This window comes from Esox lucius, chromosome 6, assembly GCF_011004845.1.
Source record: "Esox lucius isolate fEsoLuc1 chromosome 6, fEsoLuc1.pri, whole genome shotgun sequence".
In the NCBI taxonomy this organism is placed as follows: domain Eukaryota; kingdom Metazoa; phylum Chordata; class Actinopteri; order Esociformes; family Esocidae; genus Esox; species Esox lucius.
Window position 1 is genome coordinate 5,208,611 of NC_047574.1, and position 25,709 is coordinate 5,234,319.

Below are 25,709 nucleotides of genomic sequence, written 5' to 3' on the forward strand. Positions count from 1 at the left end.
CAGGTTGGTGGAGAGTGCCTGCCTCAAGTGGAGGAGTTTAAGTATCTAGGGGTCCTGTTCACGAGTGAGGGAAGGATGGAACGGGAGATTGACAGACGGATCGGTGCAGCTTCTGCAGTAATGCGGTCGATGTATCGGTCTGTCGTGGTGAAGAAAGAGCTGAGCCGCAAGGCGAAGCTCTCGATTTACCGGTCAATCTACGTTCCTACTCTCACCTATGGTCATGAGCTTTGGGTCATGACCGAAAGGACAAGATCCCGGATACAGGCGGCCGAAATGAGCTTTCTCCGCAGGGTGGCTGGGCGATCCCTTAGAGATAGGGTGAGAAGCTCGGTCACCCGGGAGGAGCTCAGAGTAGAGCCGCTGCTCCTCCACATCGAGAGGGGTCAGCTGAGGTGGCTTGGGCATCTGTTTCGGATGCCTCCGGAACGCCTTCCTGGGAAGGTGTTCCGGTCCCGTCCCACCGGGAAGAGACCCCGGGGAAGACCTAGGACACGCTGGAGGGACTATGTCTCCCGGCTGGCCTGGGAACGCCTCAGTGTCCCCCCGGAAGAGCTGGAGGAAGTGTCTGGGGAGAGGGAAGTCTGGGCATCCCTGCTTAGACTGCTGCCCCCGCGACCGGCCCCGGATAAGCGGAAGAAGATGGTATGGTATGGTATGTATCAAGAGAGGCCTGTGGAAGCCCTGATGTTACTCTCTGGTTCTAAATAATTTGATGAAACATTTTCTGACAGCTCTTTGCCTGAATTTGGTGTACTGATCTGTCCTGGTCTGGGTTTTTACTCTTTGTAGATAATCCAAATTCCTTGGAAATGGCTTTGTAACCCCTACCAGACTCATGGGTAACAATAACCTTTCTTTGTAGGTCATTGGATAGGTCTTTTGGTTTTGGCAATGAAGTGCTATCATACACCCATATGGTTAAGACCAAACCATATGAAGTTTCTAATCTTCGTATAAGGTTGGTCCCTCCCAAGTAACTTTATAATGATTTTCTCATCATTTCCATCTGTTTTAGGTGTTTTAGCCATTTTATATAATGATAAAGGTAGGGGTATACTAACTTTTTTTGCATAAGGAAAAAATGCATTTCTGTTTATTTTGGCTTAACAATTACACTTAATGGATAGTGAAAAGGCAACAACATGAACTGACAAACATGAGATCCACAAGGCCAAACACCGAGATTAGTTATTGGACAAATACAAAACAATTTTGCCTAGTGAATAGGCATTCATTCAAACACTAGTGTTTAGGTCCAGTTTAAGCACATGCATTGTTTGTCCCTGAATTAGCTATGGAAAAAAACAAGGGGAGTTTTTGGCAAAATACAACATCCTTTTTTCCACGTGAATAGGCTACAAAGACAACGTGTGATTGCAGATCTCTCCTGGGGGTTCTAGTGGGGCTAACAAGTTGATACCAACACCAGTGCATAGGTCCAGTCTCCTTGTTTAAGCACATGCATTGTTTGTCTATAGGTGACATGAATAAGGTATCGAAAAACCGAGGGGGTTTCGCCTAGTGAATTCGATGCATTCATATGTGTAATATTAACATGACATCAATATTTCAATTTTATAAATATCACGGTTACCATCAATACCGGTATATCGCGACACCCATAATATCTAAACTTGTAAACTTGTAAAACCATTTCTGAAAAAGTTCCAACACACTTTGTGCCCAGAATGATAAATCTCAATAAACTTTTTTCACAACTTCTGGAATTTCTTCAGATGGTGGCAAGGGGTAGGCTATTTCACATTGATGATGAGGTTCTATATAAGTCATGTATAGATTAAACAGGGCTGTCAGTAATCAAGCCTGAGTGTGTCTGTTCTGATTTAAACCAATGATCAATTGAATTTGGTTAATGGGTTGATTGAATAATTAAGGAGATCATTTTTTCAGGTATTTTCTTTCAAACATTTTATTATCATTTGAACACCAAATAGTAAACAGTTTTATGTTTACTCTGGTTAATTAAACCATTCAGCGTGACAAATATGCAATAACCAAGGAAATCAGGAAATCAGCAAATACTTTTTCTAAATGAAATAATTACAATTTCTTATGTATGATTTATTAAATCAGGTTACCTTTATCAATAAATGGTGTTGGAATTTCACTCAAATACCTATGTGTCCAAATATGTAGAAATAAAGACAAGTTTCCAGAGGGTTTACTACTTATTCCACATGCCTGTATATACAGAGAGATTATACACAGAGAGTTTACGTAGTAATGTAGCATTAGCAGGAAAGATGCAAAGTCAAGGAGCAGTAGTGACTCAAAAGCAGTAGACTTGATTATATACTTTCATAGTTCTCTGTATTCTCCTTGACATCCTCAGCTGTTGTCATCTGTACACAACCTGAAAAAAACAAATAAAAAACAGACATATTACCCTGAGGACTGAACAACAGAAACATTTATGACAGACAGAACACCAGACAAATGTCTACCCTGGAGACAGATACAACACTCTGGAGAAGGACAGAACAACAGACACTACTAGCCTGGAGGACAGAATAACAGACACACTACTAGTCTGGAGATAGACAGAACAACAATAACACTACTAGCTTGGAGAGAGAAAGACTCTACACTATGAAAATGTATTGCAGTTGAGTTGTTAAACTGGATTATCTATATCAGTGAATGTGATGTCCAAATATAAGAATAGCTACTTCCCTCTGGGTGTACTTAAATTTTTCTGGGTGTACTTAATTATTATTTTTTTATATATATGGATGTATGTTTAGACATAGATCTGATTTGTTTATTACAAAGTTAGGAGGAAACAACTAACTTACTGGAAGAGGTAAACACAGCAACTAACCAACCCGATTGCACAGGGCTTAGCACAGCCTTTAGCACAGGCCTTAGCACATTCGCTCTTGAGATCCATTTCTCCCTGATGGGTTTTCTTCTTCTCTGGCATTGTTTGCTGATGCATTTTTTGTGTTTTCGGTTGCTGAATCACTACCTCTGGTATGTGATTCACTGGAATCTTTTTTGCTTTTGGTTGGTGTTTCGCTGGAATCTCTTTTGCTTTTGTTTGGTGATTAGTAAGGGCCACTGATATTTCAATGTCCTTGGGGTCATCATCACTGGAGTCATCATCACAGTTGCAGTCGTTGGGAAGGTAAATAAAGACATTAGAAAACCATTAGTAACATACATCACTTCAGAAATTAAGCAGATTCTGCCATAGGCTTGCTTTGCTTTTGGGGCTTTTTCACAATGGTATCACACCCATTTTAAATTTTCCTTGATAACTTTGTTTGGCACAGTTAAAATGACACGTCGGTTGATCATTTTGTGAGCTTCCCGCCTTTGAAGGTTATTGTTTTTTCGATAAATTTTGACTGAACGGTGCAGCATCACGCACCCTTTGTCTCCCACCTGTAGACAGACCAGATCAAGGTAGCTGCTGGACGGCTTAAGATGTCGCACAGCTTCTATAAATGTCTGTAAGTGTCACTTGCATTAAACTGTGTCATGCAGACCAATTTCCTTATATGCAAAAGCATAGGCAACACTATCTGTAACAACAACTCCAAACAATAGCCAGAGAACCCTTGTACAGACATCTACATTAATCTTACTCATATAAAAGTCCAGCTAAATGTATGATGTAAATACTAGGGGCCAAAATGTCTACATTATCATAATGCGCAATCGGAATCCTATGTGATTAGATTAGGGGCTATTTTTTTTTTGTCAATTTGATATCCTGGGCTATTCATAAAAGATCTGGAGCTACAGCCCCGGACACCCAGGCCTAACAACGCCACTGCTCAAGAAGCTGACAAAGAAAGCTTTTCAAGTACATTAATTGGCTATTGAAACCCCAAGCCAGGGCCAACGGAAAGATACTGACATGAATAAAAATAACACAAGATCTGACAGTAAAGTGCCAGTTCGTACAGGAAAGCCAAGTTGTCATTTGTCAGTGACATCAGCTGATGTTGGGGATCGCTCATATAAAATATAATATTTCACACGTCTATTTAATAGTCAGGTTATTCACTCAGTTCTTATGTGTGCTGGTTTCACTAGCATGCACGTGCAAATTAGAGGTCTTCATCAGATCCAAAATGTACTGTATATCCAAGCCTAACTTAATCTATTAAATTCCTATCCGACACACACACATGAGGTCCATATCTCTTTGAAGGGCTCTATCTTCCTTCAGCTAATTTCAATTCACTGTACTCAATCAGTGGCACCATGAGAGTCTGACTAAATAGAGCGAGTCCCAACACTTAATGAACAAAATAGTATTACTAGTTTGATAAGGCAGCTCCAGTAGGCCACATCTTTTTCAAACTCACTCATAGATGTCTGTGTTGGAGGCACTGGAGTTGTCACACAAGTCCATGTGATTGTCGGTGTCGTCTTAACCAATCGGAAAGAGATCTACAGACATTAGAAAAACATTGCCAATTATATTCGCCACGTAAGCACTTGGACCCCTCACCTATTTGGCGGACAGAAAGTGAACGCTGCCATAGTCTTACATTGCATTTGGTACATTTCCATAATGGTGTTAGATAGGCCTATACATTGTTTTGGCGCAACAGTTAAAATAGCTTATTTGAACTCTTTCCTACCCTTGAGTCTCTGGAATTACTGTCATTTAGATTCATTAAGATTCATAAGATTGAAGGCACATGGAATAATGTTTCTCAACGAACCGTTATTTAACTCGTCTCAGCCTTTAATTAGCATTATTAGCAATGTCCGAATTCGTGAATTGATAAAAAAAAAAAGCTGCATTGCAAGCAGAAACCTACTCCAAAACACTTCAGACTAGTGGTGTTGTTATCGTTTCTCTCAAAATGATGTTTTCATTGTCGCTATATAAATCAAATGTTCTACTGAACTGTCCTTCCGATGTTTTCCAGTCAGTTTTGTTCACAATGGTATCAGTCAATGCATGGGTTAAAAGCATATGCCACATTTTTGGATGATTAAGAAATACCTTTCCATAGAATGTCTGTATAATGTAATTATATAACAAACAGCTCTCCAGTGCCCATTTCAAGACTGTTTTTATGATGCAGATAATCAGTATATTACAGTGCTGATGGTCTTACCTATAGTGAGATATCCCAGTTGGGGTCTCTCTTCTGTTGTCACTGTCAGTGTCTGTCAGTGTCCCTCTGTCTGTCTGTCTCAGTATCAGAACATCTTTGTTATTTATCTCTGTGGAGAAAGACTCTCCTCCCTTTTTACGGTTATGTTCTGGAGAAGGAAACATATTTCATTTACTGGATTTAATATCAAAACACCTGTACCAGTTCGTTCACATTTCTTTTCCTCAATCACGATTCGTGACAGGTATGTCAGCGATACCCATGGAATCTGAAGATTAAGTTGCCATACCATTCTTGGGAATGTAGCTAGAGTAACGGGGTTAATCTCCGAGTTGTGCAATAAGTGCCATCAGATCATTACTGTCAAGAGAGTCAGGTTCAATCAGTTTAATTAATAAATTAAATCAAAAATTCTAGGCGTTGTTCTAGGTATTCCAGCCCTAGGATGCCTGCGTAATGTACCGTAATTCCCCGTTTATAATCCACACCGTGCATGAACCACAGAGAATTAGGACTCATGCATACATCGTACGTTAACGCACTGCTCAATAAAATTAAGGGAACACTTCAATCACAAATCGGGTCCTGATGAACGGAATATATTAAAGATCAGAATCTTTACTGTACAATGTGTAATTAGTTGAGAACAAAATGAGGTAACAACAGTCAAAGAAAATCACTAACCGACTGAGGGCTGGATTCAAACTCACAGTAAACTATTGAAATCACAGGCTGTTCCAACTTGTGTGAATTTCATCAGGGCAACTCATAATGTGACTCAGTAGTGTGTATGGCCCCCACATGCCTGTATGCACTCCCAACAACATCTGAGCATGCCCCTGATGAGATGGCGGATGGTGTCCTGGGGGATCTCCCCCCAGACCTGGATCAGGGCATCAGTGATCTCCTGGACAGTCTGTGGTGCTACTTGGCAGAGACGGATGCACTGATACATAACATCCCAGAGGTTCTCAATTGGATTGAGGTCAGGGGAACGTGAGGGCCAGTCAATTGCATCAATGCCTTCATCAACCAGGAACTGCCTACACTCTGGCCACATCAGGCTAGGCATTGTCCTGCAGCAGGAGGGAACCCAGGGCCCACTGCACCAGCATAAGGTCGGATGATGGGTCTGAGGATTTCATCCCTGTACCTATCAACAGTCAGGGTACCGACACTCCAAGGGTGTGCCTCCCCAGACCACCACCAAATGCTGGATGCAGGCAGCATAATGTTCATAACGTTTTACTTCTGTCACATGTGCTCAGTGTGAACCTGCTCTCATCTGTGAAGAGAACAGGGCGCTAGTGGCGGACCTGCCAATTCTGGTATTCTCTAGTAAATGCCAATCGAGCTTCATGGTGCTGGGCTGTGAGCACAGGTCCCACTAGAGGACATTGGGCCCTCTTGACACCCTCATGGAGTCTGTTTCTGACAGTTTGGTGAGAAACATGCACACCAGTAACCCACTGGAGAATTAAAGATGTTTCTGAAAACCCTATAAGGCCAATTGTATCATATTTGCTACATTTTTCCGAGACTTCTACATTACCAAGCAATCATCTGTGAAATAGTTTGCCAGTGGAAACTGTTTTTAAAATGTCAAATTTGCATCGCCCACGTGTATCAACCGCTGTGGTCGAAAATATTTTTTCGAAATCAGTGTATAAGCCGCGGGTTATAAACGGGATATTTTAATACAAACAAGAGTGGTGCATGCCTTTTAATGTCTGAATTGGCACCCTAGTGTTGAGACGTCCTGTATTAATGTAATTATGTAATTAATTGATGACAGTGTTGATCGTCTTACCTTGAGTGAGGTGTCGCAGTTGGGGCCGCTCTTCTGTTGTCACTTTTCGTCTGTGTGTCTGTGCCCGTTTCTCTTGGTCTCGTTCTGTCTTTGACCATCACTGTTATTTATCTATCTGGAGGAGGAAGCTCCTATCTTTAAATTATAATTTGTCTCTCATGATCTGAGTGAAAAATCACACCTGTCATTTACTGGACCTCTTTGCGGATAACTGTTCAAGAATGAGAATGTAGTAAGAACGTGTTAACATGAACTCTATGTAAGACTGGGATCCGGTCTAGTAAATGTGTTTAACATAATGTCCATGTATTATTGGCAGGTTTTCCAATCAAAAACCTATTTTCATATATCCGATTTTGGTACATAGTGGTACAAACATTTTTGGTACAAAATGCATATAAAAACAGAGTGCAATTATGTGCAGTTTAGCACCCAAACTCTTTTACTACAGAGCCATGCTGTTGTAATACTTCCAAATGTGGTTTGGCATTGTCTTGCTAAAATAAGCAAGGCCTTCCCTGAAGGAGACGACATCTGGATGGCACCATATGTTGCTCCAAAACCTGTTTATATTGTTCAGCATTGATGGTGCCTTCACAGATGTGCAAGACACCCATGCCATAATGCACCCCCATACCATCATGGATGCTGGATTTTGAACTGCGCACTGATAACAAGCCGGATGGTCCCTCTCTTCTTTAGTCTGGAGGATGCGACGTCCAGTATTCCCAAAGATAATCTTACATTTTGATTTGTCAGACCACAGGACAGTTTTCCACTTCACCTCAGTCCATCTTAAATGAGCTTGGAGGCAGTTAAAAGGCGGAGGCAGTTTTGGATCTTGTTTATATATGGTTTCTTCTTTGCATGGTAGTTTTAACTTGCATTTGTGGATGCTGGGATCTACTGTGTTCACAGACAATGGTTTTCAGAAGGGTTCCTGACCCCATGCAGTGAAATCCACTACAGAATCATGTCAGTTTTTTAATGTAGTGCTGCCTGAGGGTCATCCAATATTGGTTTTTGGCCTTCTTCCTTGTGTACCGAGATTCTCTGAATCTTTCAATATTATGTACCGTACATGATGAAATCCCCAAACTCTTAGCAATTGTATGCTGTGATGCATTATTCTTGAATTGTGGCACTATTTGCCAACGCAGTTTTTCACTGAGTGGTGAACACCTCCCCATCCTCACTTCTGACAAACCCATCCTCTCTGGAATGATTTTTTATTACCCAGTCATGTTACTGACCTGTTGCCAATTGACCTAATTAGTTGTGTGATATTTCCACCAGGTTCAGGTTTTCAGCATTACACATTTCCAGTCCAAGGTAACATGTCTAAATGACAATTACACCCGCACTCTCACCCCTTCTGTTCAACCTGCAATGCGGGGAATGGCTTCATCTTGGACAAGTGGATGAAATGCATCTCCACATGGAACAGCTCTGCACACAAATTCGCAGGTGCGTTGGATAACCTTAACCAACATTATCATCATCATCATCATCACCCCTGGGGGTGTTTTCTGCCCACTACACCATAACTGACTTTAAGGGAACCCTTTTATAGATTTTACTTCCAGGCTATCATTGCTACGTGAAAAAAAAAAAAGGGAAACAGTCCAGTCAAATAATGGATGACTTTATTCTATGAGCAGCGGATGGCAACTTCACCGATAGGTTTTTATTCAGATACATTTTGATAGTGTGTATGCTGACTTCAGAAAAAGAAAATGGGTGGATAATAAGGTATATTATTCCTTGTTACTTTCAAAGGCAGGGTAAAAGAAGCAAAGAGGTTCAAGGAAGTGCTAAGAGGGCAGAGGGGCCACGGCGGTCCAGTAGCTCATAGCTTGTTCCCATTCCAGTAACAGCTCTGGTGGCGTCTAGCTTTCCCCTCTCAAGACAGAAGAGAGGTCTCCGCTCTCCTTCAGCTCCTGTAAAAAAAACACAATACACAGGTTTCACATTAAACCGTGTTTGTTTGAATACCGGCTCAGGTTGACATCTAAGAAAAAACCTGCAATTTGGGCAATTTCAGCTCACAGGTTGGACAAAAATACTCCTTTGTCAGATAAAAAAAAAACACAGTTATCAGAATTCAGTCCCTGGAAGAATAAAGGTGGTTTATTGGACCTGAGCTTCATGTAGCTACATAAAATCCCTTGCCTCCACAGGTCAATGTGCTGCTTTACGTCTTAAACACCCAGACCAGAAGTCTTTGTAATGCAAACCAAGGCTCTTGGTAAAAGTATGCATAAAATAAGATTATTCTAATGGCATACTATCTCAGTGTTTCACAACCTTTCTAGCTGGGTTTAATGTTGTCTGCACAGAAGCCTTTGTATTTAGATTAGAACGTTTTATTCTCGCAGGTTTTTGTTATTAAGGAGGAACCCTCTTATCAGGCTGTGCGTGGACGCAGGGCACATCAGAATAACATGGGTCTTCGGTGACATCTAGTGGGCGCAGAGTAGTTCTGTCGCTGGGCCAGTTGGAAAAGTGACAGGACCGTGTGTTTTGAATCAGCCAGGTCTCACCAGCTCACATTTGCAGCCCAAATCAACCATGTACACAGTTAAGTACAATTCTCACCTTGACAATGTCCAATCCCCCAATAAGCTCCCCTTTCACGTAAAGCTGTGGGTACGTAGGCCAGTTGGAGTACGTCTTCAGACCCTGTCTGACCTATGAACCAACATGAAGCAGCAGCACAGTAAAACATGCAAATAATTGCATTGCCGTCTGATTTAAAACTCAGTATCTTAAAAACAGCAAATGGAAAAAGATACATTTTCCTTTACATGAACATCCAAATACATTCACTGTGAAAACCAACACTGAGTGTTCAAAGTGGCTGTAGGCCGTGTGGAAGCGAAAAGAAAATGCATCCAATAGCAATGAACTATGGGTATCATCTAAATCATGGTCTCAAGCAGACACGTTCATGCCGATATTCCCAGTGAATCACCCGTACGCTGTACAGTATGACAGCTACCGACACATCCCGGAACAACTAGACTCATAGCTTAAATGTTAGGGGATCGGGGACCGCTGTTACACTGAAGAGGAATCCTGAAACAAACACGACTGCAATTCTTCAAAACAGCAAGCATTTAAATTAATCTACCACAAGTGTGTGTCAAAGCGAGACAAAGATAGCATCTTACCTCCTCATCTTCAAGTATATCAAAGGTACTGTATTCCACTCTGCAAGCAAGAACCACAGCCATGTGAGTAACCAACGCATCGCATTAAAACAGTCCCCTCAAGAGTTCCTCCACTGTGCATGCATTCAGATACACTCAGGAATATCCCACTTGTGTAAACATGCAATAATAAAGTTTGTTATCTGAATCTATGAATAATTACTATCGTAACACCGAGATGGAGTTGTCTAATCTGCATGATACGGTGGAACATCTTACCCGGCACAGTTCATTATCTCAAGTATCTGACGACTGAAACCGCATTTGGCCTGCTACAGACACAGGGAGAAAACGCACGTTAGATATAGAACACACGTTCAGACCCTCTGATGAGATTCTTGAGGAAAACACTCCGGGATTAAAACGACTTCAGATCCAACGACAGTTCAGACCAAGCCCGCACAAAACAATCACAGGAAGCAGTGTTTTTGGGCGGGAGAGGAAAAAATATCATCTAGACTTTAAAAACAGCAAATTTGATTGTTGTTTTCGGGGTGCGAGAGGACTTTTAAAAGAACACGAAGATGAAGTAACACTTTTATGAGAAGCTCGAGGAGTCAGTTCTTCACTTCAGAATGAATACCGCAAAACTCAAAGCTTTTATTGAGCAAGTTCCAACTCCTATTCCTTTCCAAACACCCACTTAAAAACTGTCTTAAGAAATGGCGGTAAAGTGAATAAGGATCCATATTACCAGAAAGGAGCCATAGTGAAGGGGATGGAGAAAGAGAGGGGGACTCACAGGGGACTTGCTTTAAACTACTCTGAAGATATTCTTTCATCTGTAAGCAGTAGAAATCAATAGGTTTGTGAAGAAGCCGGAGGTCTGACTTCACCATTAGAGGGTGTGTGTGTGTGTGCGTGCATGCGTGCGTGCGCGTGTATGCATGTGCGTGTGTTTCTACGAGGGATCGCTGCTCTTTGAGAGGTGCAGAACACCATTGATTTTAGATTAGCTGAAATTCTGTTGAAATGTATGCAAGAGCCCTTTTCCTCATCCCCTGAATTTAGTTTATACAGACCAAAGTGTTGCCTTTGGAAGTGATGTATAGAAGTTGTGTTCGGGGGGGGGTCTTATGTTATATCAGCCAAACGCAGGTCGTCGTCATGTCTGTTTATTCTCAGTATTGATCTCAGATTTGCTGCAATTATGACGAAATTATATGCAATTTCTTTTTCCCCTTTCCTACTTAGTTTATTTAGCATGTAAGCAAAAATAACATGTTTATTGGCTTGTTAGGGTGACCTGGACACACCCACCTCTTTATTGCCCTTCATGAACAGCATGACTGGATTGCTGTTGATGATCGACTTCAACCTGGAAGGTCAATTAGAGTTCATAAGTCACTCATAAGTGTGTTAAGTAGAGTTTCATGTGTGGGTGTTATGTAGAGTTTTACGTGCATGTGAGTGTTATGTAGAGTTTTACCTGTGTGTGTGTGTTATGTAGAGTTTTACCTGTGTGTGTGTGTGTGTTATGTAGAGTTTTACCTGTGTGTGTGTGTGTGTTATGTAGAGTTTTACCTGTGTGTGTGTGTGTGTTATGTAGAGTTTTACCTGTGTATGTGTGTGTGTTATGTAGAGTTTTACCTGTGTATGTGTGTGTGTTATGTAGAGTTTTACCTGTGTATGTGTGTGTGTTATGTAGAGTTTTACCTGTGTGTGTGTTACGTAGAGTTTTACCTGTGTGTGTGTTATGTAGAGTTTTACCTGTGTGTGTGTGTGTGTATGTATGTGTTATGTAGAGTTTTACCTGTGTGTGTGTGTTATGTAGAGTTTTACCTGTGTGTGTGTTATGTAGAGTTTTACCTGTGTGTGTGTTATGTAGAGTTTTACCTGTGTGTGTGTGTTATGTAGAGTGTTTCTTGTGTGTGTGTGTGTGTGTGTATGTATGTTTTATGTAGAGTTTTACCTGTGTGTGTGTGTTATGTAGAGTTTTACCTGTGTGTGTGTGTTATGTAGAGTTTTACCTGTGTGTGTGTGTGTTATGTAGAGTTTTACCTGTGTGTGTGTTGGGTTTTACCTGTGTGTGTTATGTAGACTTTTACCTGTGTGTGTGTGTATGTGTGCGCGTGTGTAATGTAGAGTTTTACCTGTGTGTGAGTGTTATGTAGAGTTTTACTGTTGTGTGTGTGTGTTATGTAGAGTTCTACCTGTGTGTGTGTGTGTGTGTGTTATGTAGAGTTTTACCTGTGTGTGTGTGTGTGTGTTATGTAGAGTTTTACCTGTGTGTGTGTGTGTGTGTGTGTGTTATGTAGAGTTTTACCTGTGTGTGTGTGTTATGTAGAGTTTTACCTGTGTGTGTGTTATGTTGAGTTTTACCTGTGTGTGTGTGTGTGTGTGTGTTGGGTTTTACCTGTGCTCCAGGGTGACTGACTTGGGGAAGGTGTTTTCCAGCTCTCCAGATTCTGCAAGCTCCTGCAACACACAGCACAAAATTGCCTTTTAACTGGACATACTGAGGCTCATTTATGACACAATCTGATGTCCACAACTGAAATGCTTTCAGTCAGGCCCGCTCACAGCGCTATACAGAACACTACACTATAGTCCAGAAAGTCCTGATGAAAACACAAACCAATAATGTAAATGTGCTAAAAATCTCACTCTCAGGTTGCCCCCTTGAGAGAGAGACAGAAAGAAGGGGGGCAGGGGGGGGGGGCTGCATCTCCAAGCACTGCAATGTGAAGACAAATCTATTGTGTAGATGATTTATTCACAGTGAGGGGAAAAAGGTAGTGACCAGATCATGCTAATACTATTTAGGAGCCGATGTTGCTGTGACTGGTCAATGCAACACTTCCTGTATACGGACATGGCCTGTCATTCATTGGCTCATAGAAACTCTGCGTAAAGCAAGCGTGTTTAGTACAGGGAAAAGGGTTTACAGGTAATTCTGATTTCACTGCAGAGTTTGTTTTTCTGAGGGCAAGATATGATGTGTTAGGATGATGAACTTGAACTTGGTTAACCTACTCAGAAGAAGGATATTCTTTTTGGTGTATTGTTGGCTATGCTGTGCTAGTTAGAAGCAATTAAGTTGTTTCTATTTGCTTAAGTGACTTCTGCTGATAACTAATTAATTAGAACGTAATTATTACCACTGATGCATTTGCCAGTCAAGAGTAAGTTATGCAGAAAATGAGCAAGAAAAAGGCAAGTGTGCCTACTGTTAAATCTGCTATTTGTAGCTAATAATATTTTATATGCAGTCATGTGAAAAAGCACACACTCCCCAAAGTTTTTTTTCTAAGAAAAATTTCAACCACATACAGTGGGGAGAACAAGTATTTGATACACTGCCTATTTTGCATCTTTTCCCACTTGTAGAAGTCTGTCATTTTTATCATAGAATTTTAATCCATGACGGCGTAGTGTGTTACTAATGGTTTTCTTTGAGACTGTGGTCCCAGCTCTCTTCAGGTCATTGACCAGGTCCTGCCGTGTAGTTCTGGGCTGATCCCTCACCTTCCTCATGATCATTGACGCTCCACAAGGTGAGATCTTGCATGGAGCCCCAGACCGAGGGAGATTGACCATCATCTTGAACTTCTTCCATTTTTTTATTATTGCACCAACAGTTGTTCCCTTCTCACCAAGCTGCTTGCCTATTGCCCTGTTGCCCATCCCAGCGTTGTGCAGGTCTAAAATGTTATCCCTGATGTCCTTACACAGCTCTCTAGTCTTGGCCATTGTGGAGAGGTTGGAGTCCGTTTGATTGAGTGTGTGGACAGGTGTCTTTTATACAGGTAACGAGTTCAAACAGGTACAGTTAATAAAGGGTATTGAGTGGAGAACAGGAGGGCTTCTTAAAGAAAAACTAACAGGTCTGTGAGAGCCAGAATTCTTACTGGTTGGCAGGTGATCAAATATCTATGTCATGCAATAAAAAGCTAATTCATTATTTAAAAATCATACAATGTGATTTTCTGGATTTTAGATTCTCTCACAGTTGAAGTGTACCTATGATAAAAATGACAGACCTCAACATGCTTAGGAAGTAGGAAAACCTGAAAAATCGCTTGTGTATCAAATACTTGTTCTCCCCACTGTACATTGATAATGTTAAACCAATTTAAGAAATCACACAAAGAAATAAACTTTGAAACTATTTGTTCAATTAAGGTCAACAGAAATTACATTCCGTAGTGAGGACAAAATAAGCCCACCCGTAGCTTCAATAGCTCCTGGGGCACCCTTTGGCTGAAATCACTTCTTGTTGCTGTCTAAAACTCTCTTACACCGACTAGGAGGACTTTTGCCCACTCTTCTTTACAGTAATCTTCAACTGTGTCAGGTTTGTGGACCTTCTTGCATGACCCACTTCATGGTCCGCCACAGCATTTTGATAGGATTGAGATCTGGGCTTTAATTGCAAATATTTTTGACTGCCGTTCCATAACCCTCCATTATAGATTTTTTTGCCATTCTGTTTTAACTTTGCTTGTGTGTTTTGGATCATTGTTCTGTTGCAAGACTCATCCAAGATTTCTCATAGTTGATGGCATGTTGGCCAGGACCCTGAGGTAGTAAAGCAGCCCCAAACCATAATGCCACCTCCTTCATGCTTTTCAGTTGGTAAGACATTCTTCTGTTAGAAGGAAGTGTTTCTTTTTCACTAAACATGGCGTTGTGGCCAAACAACTTCACCTTTGACTCATCTGTCCAGAGCACATTGTCCCTGCAGTTTTGGTCTTGACCCTGGTGCTGTTTGGTGAACTTCAGCTGTGCTTCTTCCTTCCTTATTTTCTTTCCTCCCATGAAGGCCATGTTTTTGCAGTCTTTCCGACAAGTGACTTGACATCGATTATGGCAAGAGAGGCCTGAAGATCTCTTGATGTTACTCTGGGGCTATTAGACACTTCTATGAATATCTTTAAGTTATCTCCCAGCCACACCAATATTAAGACCAAACCAGATCTCACTTTTATGGAAGGCTATATCCTGCCAATTCACTCTCTAATGATTTCCTAATCCTTGCACCTGCTTTTAAGGGGCTGTACTTACCTTTCACAAAGGCTAAATATGAAAAGACATCTGTCCGCACATATCACTCGATTAAAACCCAGAACCCTCTCCTGGCCTGCCCATTAGTAAATGCCAATTATTAGGTAAAATAAGGCACATTGTCTCTCTTGTAGTCTAAAAAGGCCTCAGTGAGAAACACTTTCCTTTTAATCTCTCACACACACAGACTCAACCACTCTACAGGTGCGCGCTGTCTAGTACAGTGGGAGGAGCAGGAGAACCTCTCAACTCCATATCAGCTGGGGATAAGAGGGAGCAAAGGAGCTGATAGCTAATCTAGCACACACGCAGACAGACAGACAGACAGACAGACAGACCAGTGCACACAGACAGCCCGCAGACTGACAGCAGATCAGGAGCTCAGCTACACAAACGCACACAGGCAGACTAGGGGAGGAGGGAAACTGCCATCTAAAGTAATCCCACCGTCCTAACACAGCAGGGGTTCTCTCATGTTTTAAATCTTAATTACCTCAGTGGGAATGTACAGCTCTGGAGGAGGGATGGATAGAGGGCTGAACACAGCACCTGGGAAAAGCCACGTGGTGTGTTGGCGAGATCCTCAGCCACGCCCTAATAAACCTGCATGTGTGTAAGTTGCACTTGTATTTTAACTTTAGACTGGATGGGCAAGCTCCCAAGGCCACGGCGATTTCATTAATGGCTGATCATAATTGACTTGGCTTATTCATCCCTTGACCTGCCCCGTAACTATTCCCTAGGTCTTCGCTGTGATTAGAGTGTTCCCTCAGTCAGTTTACCTGGTTAAACGACAGTAAATAAGCATCTCGGGGTTTGACCCAAAAAACGCTGTGTAAGACTGTACACCATGGGTATGATAAAACATTCATAATAATAACATTCATCAATCCAAATTATTTCATAAATCCCCTCTTACATTGGTTATTCAGACTCCCAGCCTGAAAAGCAAAAACAGCCAACAACATTCTGAAGCACAGTGCCTAGAACGGACCACCTAGTAGGGTCGGAACCAAGGAAGAAATCCAGAGCTGACTGAAAGACACTCATAGAAGTCTTTAAGTGCCCCAGGCTAACAACAAGGCATCTACAGGCAACTCTGGCCGCAATCAGTTTCGAAAAGTCAACTGTCAGAAAGAGACTGCACACATTTGCCCTACATGGAAGGTCAGGAAGGAACAAGCCTCAGCTCTCAAAAAAGCAATATGAAGACACGACTCAAGTTCGCAATGCTAGACACCATGTTTGGTGAAAATGAAACACTGCCTTTGAACAGAAGAACATCAAACTAACTATAAAGCATGGAGGCAGTGGAATCATAGTTTGAGGATTGCCATCACTGAGTCAACCACGAATTCCGTTCAGAGAACGCGAGGCCATCCGTCAAAAAGCTGAACCGAACATGATTCTAACAACCGGACAATGATCCAAAACACACAAGCAAAGTAAGAAATGGAGGACTATGAAATGGCTGAGTCAATGCCCAGATCTCAGTGGTATCGAAAAGCTGTGGGGCGAAGTGAAGTGTGCTATGCATGCAAGAACGCCCAACAACATGAGACAGTTGAAGCAGTACTGTAAAGAAGAGTGTGCAAACATTCCTCCCATTCGATGTATGAGACTGAAATGAAACCCAGTTATAATAAATGGCCACATGAAGGTCTCAGCTAAAAGGGGCAACACCAGCAATGGAAGCTCGCGGTGTACTTACTTTTAGTGCTCTATGAAATTGCATTTCTGTTGAAGCATAATCTTTCAGTGTCATTTGTTAAATTAAGTTACCTTTACAAGCCAACTGTGCAGAAGTGAAGATTACATAATCACAAATGACCACTTTCAAATGGGTTTCCATTACTGTGTGATGGTATGCGCCCTAGGTCTTCCAAACCAAATGTAAATTGTGTTTAACAGTACATACCTTGACAATGTCCAGTCCTCCTACCAGTTCCCCATTGACATAGACCTGTGGGTACGTAGGCCAGTTGGAAAAGGTCTTTAGCCCCTGTCTCACATCCTCATCCGACAGGATGTCAAAGCTGCTGTACTGGACATCCTTCTCCTTGAACAACGCCACGATCTGACGGCTGAACCCTGACGCAGAAAGACATAGATTGCATATTATAATTCTGTAAGGTTACAAAGACATACTGTAATAACATGGCACCGTTTTAATAATACTGTACGGTTATAATTCTGTACTATTGCTGATGGGAGAAATGTAGAAACAACTTAATTTGACAGGAACTTAATACTGTCCAGCGGTAACTGTAACGCTGTTAACATACATACAAAGGGCCATGTCCTTGATACATGGGTACGGGTGGCTCAGGGGAGAATCGAAAGTTGGACACGAGAATGAGGAGAGCAAGTGAAAGACGAAATTAGATGAAGTTAGAGGCAGAGAAAAAGGGGGAAAGGAGGAGAGAAAGAGGGAGCTCATGAATGAGAGGGAGGAGAGAAACAGGGAGAGGGTGAGGTGATATGTTGCCTCCATGTAAACCCTCCAGTGAAACTCTTGTTCTGCTACTTTATTTATCCATAGGGGAATTCATTAGAAAAACAGCTAGCGGCTGCTAACTAATGGTTATTCAGCTGCCTGCCACTATATTAGCGTGTTTCTATTACACCAGGCTAACAACAGGCCCAGCTGCTTTCTCTGGCTACAGGCTATCTATCCTCGGCCTAGACGATTGATTGGTGAGGGGTGAGCTGGGATTGAGGGGCGTGGGGGGGGGGGGTTGCTCCCCCCCTCTCCTGCTCCTAAAGGGTCAGGGGGATCGAGCTCCACAAACAGAGGATACAGCTCCAGGACAGTGGAACATAGGAGGTTGATTTCTTATTTCAAGAAAAGTTAAGTATGCGCACGCACGCGCACGCACACATACACAGAAAGCGTATTGCATAGCAAGCTACATGTGTTGTCCATGGTGTAAGTGCACGTTGACTGCGACTGACTGTCTCTTCCACACACACACACACACACACACACACACACACACACACACACACACACACACAAGGGTCCCATAACATTAAACAGTCAGGGTGTCCTTAGGGTAAACTTCAAGCGACCAGAGCCCATGGATCCCTATTCACCACTTCAGCATTTAGAACCTTGTACCTTTCTAGTAGTTACGACCTACGACCCTCCAGGTATCAGAACATAGTACCTCGTATCCTGCCGACAGAACCTAGCGCCCTCCCAGGCAGTGGGCTGGTCTAGACTTCAGAGCAGAGGTGTTGTTGGGTCTGACAGACAGTTTAGTTTCCAGCTGTGGTGAAAGTGAACCCACAGCCAACCCATCATTATCCTGACCCCCACCTGTCCACCGCCAAACACACACACACACACACACACACACACACACACTCTTACCACAGCGGGGTTCCTGTGGGGATCCCTTCATGAAAAGCATGCAGGGCGCAGCGTTGATCAGCCTCTTCAGACGCTCGTTAAGGTCCTCTTTGGGGTGCTCTCCCACCGCCACCGGGCCTCCCGGCGTCCCCGAGGTGACCGCAAGCCTCTGGACCTTATTGGTCAGCTCAGGGGCGTGGGCTCCGTCCAGCCTGTCAATCTTCTGGCCACTCTGAAGGCCGAAGGAGCATTGGAAGTGGAGAAAAACACATCAATATTTCAGGATTCTGGTTTTGTTTGTTTGTATTGTTCCGGGGGGGGGGGGGGCACTGAGATGGGGAGGGCGAGAAAGGAAGAGAGTGGAGGGAGACAGAGGAAAAGGACTGGGTACTGAGGCCTCTCTCTCTCTCTCTTTGTTGGTTCAAGCCCCGACGGCGTCCACTCGCTGCCCTGTGGCAGGGGCGGGCGACCGAGCTCCCCGGAGAGCTGAAGGGGACTCGGGCCGCTGGTTCAAACGCCCGGGAGGACCAGGAGTTGAATTAATTCCGTCAATGAGCAGAGTGGGCCCAGTCCTGAGGACTAAAACAGGCATACGTCCCCCTGGCGTTCATCGTTATGCAGCATGCGACTCTCCGCAGTGTCCAAAAGATGAACGACAGGAATAATGACACGGCCCATTTTTTTTATTACCATCAAACACTTGCCGTTGTTCTTAGTTTTGTTTTGGCAATTCAACGGCAGACAGCACACAGTGCAAAAGGGCCTCGGTGGCAGCGGCAACCGCCAGGGCTCAGAGCTACAATGACCGACGACTCACCTTGAAGAACAGGAAGGTAGGAACTGAGGCGATTTCATATTTCTCTGATACCTCTGGCACTGTTTCTGCCTCCAGCTGTTTGAGAGAGAAGAGGGAGAGATATTGAGTGAGTGGGGGATCGCGCACACACGCACACACGCACACTTGCACACACACACGCACACATGCACACACACAAACTTGCACACACTTGCACACACACACTCACTTGCACACACACACTCACTTGCACACACACACTCACTTGCACACACACATACACTTGCACACACACATACACTTGCACACACACATACACTTGCACACACACACACACACACACACACACGTGCACGTATGCACACACACGCACGCACGCACGCACGCACACACACGCGCACACTTGATTCCCCTTTGTTCCCTTTCCAAGCCATTAAACAATGTCTACATCCATACACGAAAGAACCCCAGTGAAGCTCACAGCATTTCCCCCCCCCCACACAATATTTATTTAGCCAAGAGGCATCAACCTTCAGGGTGGGGGGGCAGAAGAAAAAAACACACACATTCACCACTTTGATATTTCTAACAAGCAAGATAGATGAGAGCACAAAGAGGTTCCATCTCCTGCCCCGCTCCGGGATCTCTGATCTGGGCTGGTGGATGGCAGCAGTGGTTCCTGACAGAGCAGCGGGGGCAATCCACCCGGACCAAATTAGGGGGACTACTGTGATCACGCTGCACTTTGAACTTTAGTTTAAATCGCTGAGAATAGCTCAAGTTCATCTCGGGCCTCAGAACAATTCTTCATGTGATGTAACACGGTGACACTTCCTGGAAGGGGCTTCTGCCGTGATGCGAGCGACCAGGGATCGATACGGTCCATCTAAGTTTTCAGATATTGTTTTTGCCGATATACTGCCATGCTGCCATGGTCTGCCGCGGAAAAGTCTGGGAAGTCAAATTGCAGGGAATTCACAGTCATGACTTGGGACTCCACGCTATCACAAGGAATAAGAAACACACTGTGAATATACCGTATTAAGAGGTCCCCGGCAACTCAGCAGGGAGGGCCCCGGCAACTCAGCAGGGAGGGCCCCGGCAACTCAGCAGGGGCCTTGTTCAGTGTTGACTAAGCAGGACCGTGGGGATAAAGGTCAGGGGTGCTTCCTAGGCGTACTCCACCAGAAAACCAGAGCACTTTGTGCCAGAATGGTTCATTTTCAGGTTTTTGATTTCCCTGTGAATTCCCAGAAATGCGCCCCTGGGCCAAGAAAAAGGAAATCAGGCTTGACGCACCACTGACCCAGAGAATGTTCAATCATATTTAGCTAGCAGATATTGAAATCCATAAATCACTGACCCGGGTTATGTTGCAGGCAGAGATTACAGACAGGCGATTACAGACAGCACTTATTTCCAGCCTGGAGCAGGCTTTGCGGTTTGTTGTACTGACATGATCTATGAGGCATAGCGTTGCAACTGACAACCATTTATTTGAATGTTACCTACATCCCTGCCTGCAGTAAAAAAAAAAAAAGAAAAAAATTAAAAAGCTGTGAGGACTTTGACATATAGTCACTAAATATGTACAGTAAATTGCTTTCATTTTCATGCGACATGTTCAACAGAGGAGATATCGACTGATCTCACATCGCAGGTGAATATAGACGACCAAGTCTGACACAGACACCGTGCAGCTATATTGCGAACATGGAGCAGCTGTAGTGTGGTCTCACTACAGTGTGTTATCAAAGCACACTTTAAACGGAATGAAGGCTGAAACGGGTTGTACTTCTACAAAGAATGAAAGAAAGCAAAGGAAGGGTGGAAGAAAAAGAAAGGAAAGTGATAAAGTGAAAGAGAGAGAGAGAGAGAGAGAGAGAGAGGGAGGAGGGGTAAGAGTCAAAAATGAAAGCGAGATAGAGAAAGAGGAAAGGAAGAAAGAACAAACAAAAATGTGAAAAAGGACAAAAAGAGAGCGATGCACAAGATCCTGTTCAGGAGCTCTGACCACCGCAGTCAGCTAGGAGTCAAGGGTAGCAGGCTGAGGTTAAGGACGGGGCCCAAATGGCTCCCCCTTCTGACCAAAACGCAGTGCAGACTGCCCAATGGGTAACAGGGTGCAATTTGGTGCACTCAACAGGGGGTGTGGTCAGTGAAGGGGAGGACAAGGAAACAGCCATTACAATGACAAATCATCGCCGCGGCGACAACAACAGCAGGCCTCGTCGAGAGAACACACCACATCGATCAAATGCCGGACCTGAGCTCACTGCAAAATGACTAAAGTAATAAACGGCTAAATAAATAAATAGGACGCCGTGACTGCTCACAGGCAGGCCTCCGTTCCAAATGTCAGGCAACGGCCAACCTCACACTGGCTTGTCCCAGAGAGAGGGGCCGGGCAAGATGGCCTTAGGCTTTCCACGCCGCTCAGAACAATGGATGACAACCTTGGCTGAATGTGCTGCCTCCACAGAAGCCCAGGGGCCCAAACAGCACCTGTATGCTGTTCACACTGCGGGCCTTAAAGGGGTAGTCTGGGATTTTTGGCTTCCCGAGAGCGAGAGGAACTTGTAGGTGCCATCGTGTTCTCCGAGTCCCACGTGAAGGAGGTTATACATCACCTGTTAGCTTTTTCCTTCAAAATGGATACAAATTCATTTTAACAATATCCAAGCAGTCTGTCTCTGGGTTTGTGTTATGGTAAAGACTGAGGGATAAAGGCTGTAAAAAAAAAATTTATACTCTCAAATATAAAAATCTACGAAAACAAGGTGTTGAATATACAAAAGTGTATATTGTATATACAACCCTGTTTGCAAAAAAGTGCGTAAAATTCACAAAATAAAATTCCTTGATGTGCAAATCATTCATCCCTATATTTAATTGAAAATAGTACAAAGACAACATATCCAATGTTGAAACTGAGAAAATGCATTGTTTTGGGAAAAATACATGCCCATTTTGAATTTGATGACAGCAACACATTTTTTTAAAAGTGGGGATGAGGGCATGTTTACCACTGTGTTGCATCACCTTTTCTTTTAACAATAAATTTTTGAATTGAGGAGACCAATTGTTGTAGTTTTTAAAAAGTGCTTGATATAGGATTTCAGCTGCTCAACTGTTCGGGGTCACCTTTGTCGTATTTTTCATTTCATAATGCATCAAATGTTTTTAATGGGTGACAGGTCTGGACTGCAGGCAGGCCAGGTTAGCATCCAAACTTTTACTACAGAGCCATGCTGTTGTAATACATGCAGAATGTGGTTGGCATTGTCTTGCTGAAATAAGCAAGGCCTTCCCTGAAGATGTCGTCTGGATGGCAGCATATGTTGCTCCAAAACCTGTTTATATTGTTCAGCATTAGTGGTGCCTTCACAGATGCACAAGTCACCCATGCAATGTGCACTAATGCACCCCCATACCATCACGGATGCTGGCTTTTGAACTGTGTGCTGATAACAGTCTTACACAGAGTGGTGAACCCCTCCACATCTTTACTTCTGAAAAACTCATCTTTAGGGTGCCCTTTTTGTAGGCAAAAATTTTCCTGACCTGTTTCCAATAAACCTAATTAGTTGTTCCACCAACATTTTTATTAGCATTACACAACTTTTCTAGTCTTTTTGAAACGTGTTGTCGGCATTTTCAGTTGAACATACGGTTTAAATGATTTGCAAAGCATTGCATTCTGTTATTCTTCACATTTTACACAGTGCCCCAACTTTTTTGGAAATGGGTTTGTATTAGAAAGTATAGATTTAACCATGTTTTCAGGCTCAATAGTGTTTTCTCACAATTACATTGTTAACAAATTGGGAGTTAAAGTAATTTAGGTTCTAATGTAGAACAACTTTTTCAAAAACCTCATGAGGCATCAACAAGTTACGTTATTTATAAATCAATGGGTCTACATAACCATTTCATAAATGTATATATGTATGTAGAAACAAAAGTTTCCCCAAATTTTTTGTCCAGGAGAACCTGGTGGCACCATACCAAAAATGCCTGAAGATGTCTCAAAGACAAATAAAGTTAAGCTTTTATGCACAAAACGAAATAAACAGCAAGTTACCAAAGTGATCAAATATCATTTACCTAAGTTTTTTGTCTAGATTTTGTGTCCAGCAGCCAATTTTAACACGTATTCTTTTCCAACCAACAACTAACTAGCTGTCTTAAAACATAAAGGAAAATAAATCCCATTTATTCAAACAAATTTTAAATGAAATTTCAAGACACCTATGAATGTGGTTTAAAACATCAAATTCCACTTGTTACTGTTTTTTTTTTATATATATTTGAATAGCTTCTAAATGCTAGTGTGAACAAGGACTTAGTGGCTTTGAGGGAAACTGAATGTTTTCAGTAATTTGTTTTAGGGTTGCAGAATGTTCCAAATATAGCTTATTTTCCCCTGAAAAACAGATGTGGAGCCCTGACTCTGGGCTTTCCAACACACCTGCAATGTTAGATAACCTCAAGAGCATCTTCTGCAGTGTCCCCAGAAAAAAAAAAACACCCGGGAAAGTCGTCTTCAACATAGCTTTCACCTCTAACCGAAAACAGACATTCATTCTAAACAGCGTTTCTTTTATGTCTCATATGTTAAATTTAACATAACATGGACAACACTGCACAGAAATTACCATAAACTTCTGTTACAGTACAACAGCAGGGAATAGTCAAGAGCAATTTAATGTTCTCTTCTTCAAATTTCCAACATTGGATAAACAGGAGCCAGACAAGCTGTTAAACAGTTTTTGCAACTTTGGCTAAACTGCTGCGCATAACTGGGAATAGCCAAGGACCTTGCGATGCACCATTTGATAATACGTCGCGAGCTATACAATATAGATTTTCCCAACATAGATTCACGAATTGCTAACCAGGTTGATGTTACGTTTCAATGTGATTTGACATTCCAAACATATTGCATACTGGATCTCTGCTGCAGAGAGACAGAGAGCATGGGATATTGGTATGTTTTTTTTATGAGTCAAGGAAATAAGTTAGCTGGAAAACAGAAAGGCAGACTTTGCGAAAAGGGACGAGGGAGAGCACATCACAGGGTGTAACCTCATCACCCAGAAAAAGCTGTATCGGCACCTTGACAAACATGGTGTGTTGGTGTTCCTTGGCCAACTCTTCCATGACGTCGTTCATCTGGCTGCACTGAGGGGCCCATGTTGCCTGGAAATGGACCACTGTCAGGCACCTGGTGGAAAAGGAAAGTTCAAAGAGCACAACTTAGAAAACTCTGAGATTCAAGATTGATAACAATAGCAGTAGTTTTAGAAAAGGAGTGGGCTATGGTTGTGAGACAAACATACATCTCACGCACGCACGCACACGCAAACACACATTATTGACAACGATATGACACATTTATTGTGATTTGTTTGCTGTTACTCTGATCAAGCATGAGATCAATGGAATGCGAGTGGTCATGCCTGATTCCTTTTTTGTAGAGCGTCCGTATGGGAGCTAGGCCTATACTATCAGATATAGGAGATAATACAAGCCCAGTGTCATCTTGACCATAGAATTTTCCTGGTTACCCAAATTACTTAATTCGGATGAACGTAACACCATGTCACTGGCTATAGATAAATTAATAAAGGCATAGATGAATATAAGGAAAGGAAAATGCTAGGTTTTCGTGGGGTAGTTTGCTGAAGTTCACTACGATTGTGTTTATTTTTTACTCAAAAATAAGAAATGTTTTTGCTGCAGCATTTCAGTTCCAGACATGCCTATTAGGAAGCTTGTCCGTTGTTCAATTACGTAGTTGCGCAAAGAGTAAATGGATATTTCAACTCCTCTTGTACATCGTTGCTGAACCTAGCTTAGTTTCAGTTTAAATAATCCCAACAGTCAACCCAAGCACACAGCTACTTCATTGACCGGCACATCAACAGCATGCAGTGGCCGAATACACCCAAATCGTGTACGATGAAATTATGTTGTATTACCAGATGTCAAATGCCCCTCTCTGTCCCATGACTGGCTATAACGCAAAATGTCTCGCTAGAAAACAAATAAAACTTTGATTTGGACCAAGCTGTGTGGCTTTTGTCAGGCTGAAGCTCAATCATGCTAACTAGCTATTTGCTGCCGATATAAAATAACTAGCTAGGGTAAGAAGTAAAATTTCACACTCAGCCGATTTCAGTGAAAACTATTAAAAACGTGGTTAACTAACGGTCACAATGTTTAATGTTTAACCTACTTCCCAGCCTTTGATAGCAAGTCCTCAAACTGCTGCGAGGATGATGCCTCTACAAAATTCGCCATGTTTTCAGAAATCAGACAAGTGTAATCGCTTACCGAACGAGTGCGTTCAATACGGATGAACAAGACATAACTATTTGCACCGAGTCTACCAATATAAATGCGTATTTATTTATTG

At 42.6% G+C, this 25,709-nt stretch overlaps 1 protein-coding gene and 1 long non-coding RNA gene across 2 annotated transcripts; both read right to left on the minus strand.

Annotated features, from left to right (window-relative positions):
* Window positions 1-2,125: 2,125 nt before the first annotated feature.
* Window positions 2,126-5,197, minus strand: LOC105009660. The gene is made up of 4 exons (XR_827832.3): window positions 5,109-5,197; window positions 4,344-4,428; window positions 2,820-3,116; window positions 2,126-2,377 (listed from the first exon to the last, which is right to left on the minus strand). It is a non-coding gene; the product is annotated as an uncharacterized LOC105009660 (long non-coding RNA).
* A 3,350-nt stretch (window positions 5,198-8,547) lies between these two features.
* On the minus strand, window positions 8,548-25,635 carry glrx3 (glutaredoxin 3). The gene is made up of 11 exons (XM_010869080.4): window positions 25,530-25,635; window positions 24,407-24,515; window positions 19,310-19,384; window positions 18,514-18,724; window positions 17,056-17,228; window positions 12,487-12,548; window positions 11,391-11,448; window positions 10,350-10,402; window positions 10,092-10,131; window positions 9,517-9,609; window positions 8,548-8,858 (listed from the first exon to the last, which is right to left on the minus strand). The coding sequence occupies exons 1-11, from the start codon at window positions 25,592-25,594 to the stop codon at window positions 8,808-8,810; spliced, it is 990 nt and encodes a 329-aa protein (XP_010867382.1). The 5' UTR covers window positions 25,595-25,635; the 3' UTR covers window positions 8,548-8,807.
* Between the last annotated feature and the right edge of the window lie 74 nt (window positions 25,636-25,709).